The 9996-nt window shown below is 36.6% G+C and overlaps 1 protein-coding gene and 1 long non-coding RNA gene across 3 annotated transcripts; both read right to left on the bottom strand.

Moving 5' to 3' along the window:
* Positions 1-343: 343 nt before the first annotated feature.
* LOC127974698 (uncharacterized) lies at positions 344-2454 on the bottom strand. The gene is made up of 3 exons (XR_008157345.1): positions 2300-2454; positions 1714-1793; positions 344-947 (listed from the first exon to the last, which is right to left on the bottom strand). It is a non-coding gene; the product is annotated as an uncharacterized LOC127974698 (long non-coding RNA).
* Positions 2455-4064: 1610 nt separating this feature from the next.
* Positions 4065-8748, bottom strand: LOC127974694 (sterile alpha motif domain-containing protein 3-like). 2 transcript variants are annotated; one of them, XM_052578153.1, is made up of 6 exons: positions 8333-8748; positions 5651-5765; positions 5503-5538; positions 5215-5406; positions 4474-4561; positions 4065-4353 (listed from the first exon to the last, which is right to left on the bottom strand). In XM_052578153.1, the coding sequence occupies exons 1-6, from the start codon at positions 8472-8474 to the stop codon at positions 4183-4185; spliced, it is 744 nt and encodes a 247-aa protein (XP_052434113.1). In that variant the 5' UTR covers positions 8475-8748; the 3' UTR covers positions 4065-4182. The 2 variants fall into 2 exon arrangements, with proteins under 2 accessions (XP_052434113.1, XP_052434114.1); XM_052578154.1 differs by lacking the exon at positions 8333-8748 and adding an exon at positions 5859-7048 and having other exon boundaries at positions 4066-4353.
* Positions 8749-9996: the final 1248 nt, after the last annotated feature.

Genomic DNA, 9996 nt, shown 5'->3' with positions numbered 1-9996 from the left:
CTGAATATACTCGAGAGTCTGTAACTACCGGTACTACAGAGACATACTGCTAACCACTGATCTATAATATAGTAGCGGCTTCACTGTGTTTTGGCAGTTTACACTCTTAAAAGAAATGGTTCTATTTAGAACCAAAAATGGTTCTATCACCCGCTTCATATATGGAACTCCAAAATGGTTCTATATAGAACCACTTTAATGGGTTCCATAAAAAGAACCCCAAATGGTTCTTTGAATCCAAGTTAGATGGTTCTATATAGAACCATTTAAGGGTTCTTTATTATTAAACAAGTTATTATTGAATAAGAAAATATAAACAATCCAGAAAATTCAAAATGTTTACATTTATTCAACTGATTATACAAAAATATCAGTGTCATTTAAAATTGCACCTCTGTATACTCTGCATTAGACAGCAAATTTCACATTTTACATTTAAGATGTTTAATTACATTTAACCATTTAGTTTGAATTATTTCATTTAAGCATTTTCACTTTGCAAAAAACATACATAAGCTTGTTTATGTACATATACAGTACTTCACTTTTACATATATCTCTGAAAGGAGGAAAAACTAAATCATTTTTGATATTTGACAGTGCAGATAAAAATCAATACATGAACAATTAAAACAACTATTAAATAGCTCTACAATTTACACAAGTTGACTGTACATTTTCAGTACAGGTATTGGTGTTCTTTTGCCGTGCTCTTGTCTAAGTTTAAGCATATATTTTTGAATAAAAGTCATTGTGTGTTTAATGTCAACCGGGTATTGCACATTGAAGAGAAAATAGACTGCAAATAGGCATTCCACAGCCTGTGTCATGTCAATGTCTGCCTCTCTTATGATGTTCACATTGTCCATTATAATGCTGACACTTTCAGCCTTGAGGGGATCAGGAGAGCCGTTAAACACTATGGTTGGTGTAGCACCTTTGGGTTCCTGTAAAACAAACCATTTCACATTTTGAGTGCTTTTCACCAATAAACAGAAGTCATCAAATAGACTTAAAATTACCCCATAATTTACTTAGCAACAAACCAACCAATGTATATGACTGTTTCTCCAGTTTGACACAATCTGAGATATATTTAATAATAAAAAGCTTTGTAATGTGTTTGAATGTCAACATTGCTGATGACTGAAGAACATTCAACATGCTACCACGTCAGTTCAACTTTGATTACTTTGAATCTCATCGGTTCTTTCGTTCTATTAACTGAATCGTTCATGACACAACACAGATATGACAGCTAAGCACGTGACACGCAAGAACCAACAAGACTCATAATTATTGATGTGAAGCTGATGTGCCACCCCATTGGATGTTATTTCCTTATCTATACATAGTCTAATTATAGCAACCTATCTTGGCAAATGTAATCTTTTTATCTCACTAACGTACCATTTGTACGTACCCTTTTGCTTTAGAAGACAAGTATTAACCCCTGGAGTTGTACAGATTTCTTTTATTATTTAAATTAGGGTGCTATTCAATGACATTACAAAGCAGTGCAAACAGTACAAAGTTTATGACTAAAGAAGAGAGTGAGTAAATTATAGGGTAAATCAATTTTTTTTTAAATTGTTACAAATTTGGCATAAGGGTGAGTTAACCGACTAATAATTTTATATTTGCATGAACAGTTCCTTTAATTCAAGTCAAGTGCATCAAATGTTAATGAATCTACAGAAAAACTATACTTACACTATCTACACAGTAGAGGAAGCTGGCGTTTTCTTTAAATAGTGCTGGCAATAAAATGAGTGCAGCATTCCTAACGAGACCTACAAACAGATACAAATGATTGTATATTAGGTACAGAAAGCAATTAAAGGGATAGTTTACCCAAAAATGAAAATTCTGTCATCATTCACTCACCCATGTCATTTTAAACCTATATAGTTTTCTTTCTTCAGCATAACATAAAAAATATACATATTTTGAAGAATGTTGGTAACCGAACAATGCTGGTACTCATTCACTTCTATTATAATGGACACCAAACCAATGGGCACCGTCGTTGTTCGGTTACCATCCTTCTTCTAAATATCTTCTTCTGTGTTCTGAAGAAGAAAGTCATAAAGATTTGAAATGAAATGATTTGAGTAAAGGATGACAATTTTTATTTGGGGGTAAACTATTCCTTTAATATTTGCATTATTTTAATACATGTTTTCACTTATACAATTTATAGGAGCTACAACCTTTACATTGACAATGCAAATAATGCAACTTTACACTAGGCATGGAACAGATAGGTTGGATGGGGAAAAATATATGGTGTAGTTACCTTCTGTGGTTTCCTCTGCTAGTCCAATGAGATTGGCGTAGAGTTTTTTTTTTACTTCCTTCTTTTGCACTCCTGATGATGTTTGGTGCCATTTCATTCAGAGATGTTTCCATGTTCTTCGCCAAGTCTGTTCCAAACTTCATTGTCATTTCATGCACCATCTTAAATACAAAACAGTAAAATTACTACAGGTGCTTATATCCAAATTACACACTTTCAGCCAAACAAGTTCCTTATCCCTATCCCTAGTTCACTTTGAAAATAAATTTTGTTATGTTTTAGCTTACCTCAAGGGCACTCGAGTACTTCGACTCAGCGCAGTAAAAAGTCATGCCTGATCCTCTTCCCCTTGACAGAAGTGAGAGGAAGAGGATCAGGCGTGACTTTTTACTGCGGTGAGTCAAAGTAATCCAAAAAGTGCTATTCCGCCATACATTATAGTAATCCTTTTTAACCTGCTTAGAAAAGCGCCACGTTTTATTTTGTGTCACCATACTTGGTCGTATAACTACTCGTGTAACTGTTTTTAAATAGGGAAAACGTTGATGTGTTTGGTCACTTATAAATTCATTGCTGTTAGATACCATTGAATATACTGGGCTAAGCTAAGTGCATCAAAGTGTCACCGCGCGCCAGAGCGATTAAGTGCACGCACCGAGATGAGAGAGGTATGTATCAACTCGTCTTAGTTAAGGGAATAACATAGTTTAATATGAAAAAAAACTTTGGAGTATCCCTTTAACAGCTCGGGGTGAAAATGGCTAACATGGTTTATGAAGTTTGTGGAATTACCTCCTGCATATTCTTTGTGTGCGTGACATGAGCGCACACAGTGCGTGTCTTCTGCAGGTCGTTCTTACCAAATTTTAAGCCAAAATGTGCCCAGATGTCGGCTTTAAAGTAGTTGGAGCATTTTACATTTTCTAGCACTCGCGTCTCGTCTCCCTCTGCCATTGTATGCTACCCACCAAAGCACGTACGCAACAGAAGACATCAGAAAAGCGTCCGAAAAGTACATTATAATTGGTTATGGTCTATTATTGAACTGATACCGAACCGTCTTTGTCTGCATCGTGGTGCATCGTAGAAACAATTAATTTCGGTAGAATTTGCGCTAGAGCTCCCATTTCTAAATGACCTCAATTTTTAACAGCAGTATATATATCTAAAATTAAAATAATAAAATAAGAATAAAACAAAATAACTTTATATCAAATAAAATACTTCATATTTGTCAAACGCTTTTATCTAAAGGGACATGCATTGCGTTCAATCAATACATTGTATGTGTTCCCTGGGATACCCTTTTGCATTGCTAACACATTGCTCTACCAAATCATGGGCTATAGGAATTCACAGAAATATAATTACACTGATTGATTGATCTGCCTGGCACAAAATGTAACAATGTTTACTCACAAGCTGTGGCACTCCAAGAAAAGGAAACTGCTCCATTACTTCAGCTGCAGGCCTGTCCATAAGCTGTACTCTTTTGAAAAGAGTGCGCTTCATCCGGTTCTTGACTTCAGAGTAACTGGGATTGCTTTTACGCAACTCCAGGGTGATGGCATTAATGTGTTCATGGAAACTTATCTCATCCTCACCCATTACTTCCAGGTCCAACACAATCTGAGGTAGGAAGACAGTATTGTGCAGTACGTAAATATGAATCAAAGTCACAGAATACAATATTTAAGATTGAAACATCAATCTTAAAAACTGAAGTATCACTTAAGGATCACTAAACCAAATACCTCCTGCGAACAAGCAGAATCTTTAAATGCCAATATATCCAATGGTTCTCTTCTACATTTTGCACTCTGAAATAATTGTCAACATGTACTTCATGTTAAGACAAATTTAATCTGCCTTCGACATCAAATTTATTGAACTGAACTTGCCTCTTGTTGTTGACCAAGTTCCTCCGAATCTGTTTGTCCAGCACACTTCCTTTTAATCCCATACTTCTCCTTCATTTGCAGGACGATCGATGAGCTAACCAAGGGAATCCTTTCTTTTTTAAATTTGTTTCTAAGGCATTCCAACAAGGTATCCTGTAGACACATTTATAATTTCTTTTTAAATTGAATTTTTTTTTTCTGTGTTAGATTTTTTTTAATGAGCAATGATCTTAATATTGTCACAATATTAAAAGAACTGCAATATTTTCATACATAACCAGAGGAGCTGCCATCCTTCAAAAATGGAAAGCGGGTGATCAAACTCCCCAGAACATCTCCATACATTTTATGATTTGGGTACCTAAGAAATATAATCAAATACATTATTTCAGTACCCAACAACCAACAAGTTTAAAGGGTTAGTTCACCCAAAAATGAAAATTCTGTCAGTAATTACTCACCCTCATGTTGTTCCTACCCCGTAAGACCTTCGTTCATCTTCGGAACACAAATTAAGATATTTTTGAAGAAATCTGACAGCTGGATCACTCCTCCATAGGCTGCTATATGACTGAAACTAGCTGGCCCAGAAAAGTTATTAAAGAGATCATTAATGATCATTTGCGCACTGCGCAAAAACACTAAGTGAACTAACTCAAGACCCAGAGAGAAGGAAATGAATAGTGGAATAAAGTCGTTATTTTATTTTAATTTTTTTGCGCACAAAAAGTATTCTCGCCACTGTAGTCACTTGGACTATATTAATGATCTCTTTAATACCTTTTCTGGGCCAGCAAGTTTCAATCCCTTAAAAGCCTATGGGGGAGTGATCCAGCTCTCAGATTTCATCAAAAATATCTTAATTTGTGTTCCGAAGATGAACGAAGGTCTTACGGGGTAGGAACAACATGAGGGTGAGTAATTACTGACAGAATTTTACATTTTGGGTGAACTAACCCTTTAATATAAAATACATTTAACTTTTATAAAATACAATGAAATACAATACTGTACCAGGTGTGCTTAGTGATGCTGTCAAACAACACTTGAATCAGTAATGCACGGATGTGGGACTTGTCCTTCTTCTTAAAGCCGGGATCCTTCCTCTGCAAAGCTGCTTGCAGTTCAGGGGGAAAGACAGGCAGGTTGTATACTGCTGGCCAAGGTTGGGCAACAAATGAGCCCTCATTCTCACAGGGTTCTTGTCTGTAAACATGAATACAATGTTGAAGTCTTTTATACAGGATTTCATTTTACTTGCCACAATACAGTTTGTTCAAAATTCAAAACAATGATACATACCGAGTACAAGATATTTGAGGCACTTCAGTTTCCAGGCTGTTTGAAGAAATATAAAAATATAAATTAAGATAAGGATTTTAAGCTTGGTTAGCATTTGTTTGTTTTATATTTCAACAACAATGATTAATATTTAACAACACAGACTTACTTTTTTAACTTATTAAGCTCCTTCATAAATGTCACCTGATGTTTCATTACAGGAAAAAGTCTTTCCACCATCCTTTCTTTGAGACCCAGCAGAGTCTCTCCATCAATTTGTTGCTCTGTGTAAAAAAAAAAAAAACAACACATTACATATTATAAAGAAGAAATAATAAATAAGAGAGAGACATGCCACAGAGGTACAATATATTTACCTAGAATACTGCACTCTGTGGTATAATGTAATATACTTGGTATCATCATGCACATATGTGTCAAGAGGATGAAATTCTTTCTCCTCCCCTGGCTGCACAAGAATCCACTCCTTCTGGTCCTCCAATTTGAAAGCATGGTAATGTCTTTCAAATGTTATTGGTATCCGCAGCTTGCCGAAGATCATCCAAGCACCCCTGAACCGCAAAATCTTCACAATCTTCATAAAGATTGGGATGTCCTCCTCCACAAGATCTATAATTAAGTTGTCTCCCACACAGTATTTCACGTTGTTGGTCATAAGAGAGCTACAAACACCAAGCTTCTCATCACCCTGAACATCCTCTGCCTCACTTCTTCCAATCACACCTTTTTGTATCTCCAGTGGTAATGCTCGGAAAGGTACTACCCGTTCACCCTCCGTGTAGTTGTCCTGATGCAGGGAATCCAGCGAAGTCAGTTCCCAGCACTGCCTTAACTGATGCCTCTTGGCAAGGGTGTAGCTGAGATTCTTGAAGTTACACGTGTTGTGGGCTAATCGCTTGAAGTATTGGTGCTTTCCCTCGAATCTCATGCACCACAGCTGTTTCAGTGGCCCAAACTTCAATATCAGTTGTGGATAATGAATGAGAAAGTGTAGTTTTGGAGTGAAAGTCTCTGGGAATACAGACTGGAAGGAGGACAGGAATTCGCCTATCTGAAGGCTTAGAAAAGGGATGATTTTCTTTTGTATGGTGGGTGACAAAATCACATCTCCTGTATCCCTACACTTCAGGTAAATGTCTCAGTGCACCTCACCTTCTGGAATGTAATGTCCAATGAGAAATGGCAAAATCCTGAAGAGGCACCAGACCTGAGCTGCAGACCCTGATAGTGTGTTTTTCTTTAGGACAGAATCTGGAAGTTTCTGAGGGAGGTTAGCCCGTTCATTTCTCCCTATCTTAAATGCATCCAATTCAGAATTTATCTGATTTAATGAGACAATGTGCAAAAAATGTAATGCCTGGATAACTCTGGTAACCACAAGAGGCACCACACCCTCAAGAAAATCGTGCATTAAGTCAGGGGGAAAGTTTTTTGTCACATCAAAGTAGTCCAGCTCAGCGAAAGGGCACTCACTGACCACACCATATGTCTGTTTGGATATTCCAGTACTTTCCCTGAGTGCTTGCAGATGATACTGATGTACCTGAGAAGATCGAATTATTACATCATCTTCATTAACTTGAGACCTTAGGTCTTTGTAGTTGATCATACAAAAGCGACAGATCCGCCCACTGCTAAAGCAGCAGGTGAAACCTGCCAGGCTGTGAGCAGACAAGTTGTCAGCTGAAATAGTGGCAAGGGCGCATTTCAAAACGATGTTCTGACCATTTACACTGACCTGGAGTCCTTGAGTGTACAACAGTTTCAGGTCATTAATCAGGGGCAGCAAGATGTCTCTGTATGAGTACTTCTTTAGAAATTGATTTCTTACAAGTAAGCACAAATGTATATGCCTCAATTGTGATTTGCAGTTAGATTCAAGATTGCCAATCATAAAATAGAAAGCTGCTAATTTGTGAACCGATCTTTTAGACCCCAAGGGGTTTACCACTTCATATTCATCAGTGTACAGATGTAATCTTACAATATTAGGATCTCCAAAAAAGGGGCTCTCACGGAATAATTCTCCATCTGTGTAACTACTTAAAAAATCTGTACTTGGGGCTTGTTCACAGGTTCTTCGATATGATTCAAATATGTCAGGTTTCTCCAACTGAGTCTTCAGAACATCAATGATAGGCACATACTGAAATGTGTCCTCCTTTCCCTGGCTATTGGTTCCAAGAATGTGCTTGACTGGCTCCACTAAGTGTAGATGTTCTTTGCAATATTTGAAAAGTTGATAATCTGACTGAATATAGGCAAACACACTTTCAATAAGTGTCTGATTATTTAGCAAGTTATCCAAGTCTTCCTGGTCCTCTAGTCTAAATCCAGATTTTGTCAAGTGGAATTTTATGATTTCAAAATAATTTTGTTGGAAAAATTTCAAGATGAACTCCAAGCTGGAAACAATGGTATCCTGAGTTGCTTTAGGAAGTAAATGTTTTTCTTGAAGATTTAATATAAAGAGGGCTACATGCTGTCTCAGTCCCAATAACACAGTTTCTAAATCAATTCCAAGCAAAGAATTTTGGTTGTTCTCTAGCAGATCATCTTCAGGAACCTCCTCCTCACTTTCATTATTGTTTTCAAATACAGTAGCCTTTTCAAATAGGGGATGTTGCAAAGCTTGTCTGTGCTTTCGATAGATATGGTTTCTGTAACTTGCAACAGTTTTATATCTTCTAAAACATCCCTCAATGTCACAGGTAACACTAAAATCTGCTTGGTGATTATGTTGCACTTGCAGGTGAGTTAGAAACTTTGTGAGTTGAAACTTCACAACATCACAAAATGAACATTTATAAATTTTCATCTGTAACGTTACCTCTGAAACTTTCTTTTGCATCAATGAGGTTTATAGTTTGAAGCCAGTGGCACGTGTCATCTACTGACCATTTATCAACCATGGTTATCTGGGGATGAAAAAAAACAAAGCATAAATAACACTTCATAAACCAACTATGCATTAAACACACCTAACCTTAAACATTTTTGGCTTTATAACATTTGAATACTAAAATGTAACCTTGTGCTATCATCACTTTAATCCAGCGCATGCATCACAGTAAACATAAACGAACACTGCACTGCAACTGTGTCTTTGCACAGTTTTAATAGCTACAGACCGGCCGGAAGTTTTGAACTGTAGCAGTGTCCACTTTCCTGCTGAGTTTAGCTCCAACCCTGATAAAACACACCTGAACAAGCTAATCAAGATCCTCGTCTGGTCTGGGTTGGAGTTAAAAACTGCACAAAAGTATATTGCAGGCCAAAGTGAAGAACTTCTAACATTACACTTGTTAACATAGGCCTGGGAAAAATACTCACCGCAAAATGAGTAGGCCTATGTGTGAAACTGCGACACACTTTCACATAATCATTCACCTCCGTCTTCCACCCGGTTAACTTTTATTTGAATCGGCGCCGTTTATTTGAACAACGAGCGCGCGCTTAATTGAAATGAACGTTAAAATTCACGCTTCTGACTGGAAGCTCGTCTACTTATAACACAGCTATCTTATTGTAGTTAACAATTCCATTAACATTAACAAGGAAATAAAGGGAGACTATATCTTAATTAATTTAAAAACCGGAGCAAAATTAATTTAACAGGGCTTGAACCGACGGCTGACGAAGCCCGTCAGTGCTTCACACCAGTGTTTTTGAGGTAAATTTTGCTTCTAGTATCAGTGTTCAACACAAGGGCTACTCTAACAAATATAAATATTAAATGTAATACAAAATATTTCGGTAAAATCATTTCAAAAATGTAAAAACTTAACTTACCTTAGTGTATGAACGAGTAGAAATGGCGGACTCGTCAGTTTGAAAAATTAACTGTCACTTGTCTCGACTCCTCTCGAGATTCATCTTCGCCAATCCACCAATAGGAATTCAAGGATGACGCAACGCATACCGGGGAGGGGGAGGGGGTCTTTTTATGATTATTTGTTTTTAATGTTCCCTTCGGTACATATCACAATATGGTATACAAAATAAAGACAACTCCTGGTTAGTTTATGTTTTTCTTCACAAATTTATTTCTTAAAAAAGGTAAACTATAATGTAAAGTAATATAAGTTTCATGCTAATGTACAGCTCAAATCATACACTGACTAGATATTAATATTTTTGAATAGCTACATTAGTCATTCTCATGGGTCTTGACTCAAAAAGCTTTGTGAATGTGTTGAGTATAGGCCTATAATTATAGTGTAATCTTTAGTTTAAACTTCAGTCATAAAACATGAATTATAGAACCATTTTAATAAAAAAAGGTTCTTTGCATGCAAGGGTTCTACATAGAACCATTTTTTTTGGTAAAAGGTTCTATTGGCCAAGTACGGAACCCCAGGGTTCTATATAGAACCTTGAGGAACCCTTTTTTTTAAGAGTGTAGAATGTGATGAGTGATCCAGTCATATATAGATAAGGGCTGCTAACGCGTTTTCATTTCTTCTTCGCTGCTCTAAACAGGGGTTGCTTGTG

This window comes from Carassius gibelio, chromosome B16 (genome assembly GCF_023724105.1).
Source record: "Carassius gibelio isolate Cgi1373 ecotype wild population from Czech Republic chromosome B16, carGib1.2-hapl.c, whole genome shotgun sequence".
Classification (NCBI taxonomy): Eukaryota; Metazoa; Chordata; class Actinopteri; order Cypriniformes; family Cyprinidae; genus Carassius; species Carassius gibelio.
This window is presented reverse-complemented; position numbering and strand designations above follow the sequence as displayed.

Coding starts and splice junctions, on each gene's coding strand:
- LOC127974694 (XM_052578153.1), bottom strand. CDS start 8,474: ATGCATAGTTGGTTTATGAAGTGTTATTTATGCTTTGTTTTTTTTCAT. Junction 5,766..8,332: donor TGCAAAAGAAAGTTTCAGAG/GTAACGTTACAG, acceptor TTTTTTACACAG/AGCAACAAATTGATGGAGAG. Junction 4,562..5,214: donor AGCATCACTAAGCACACCTG/GTACAGTATTGT, acceptor TATATTTCTTAG/GTACCCAAATCATAAAATGT.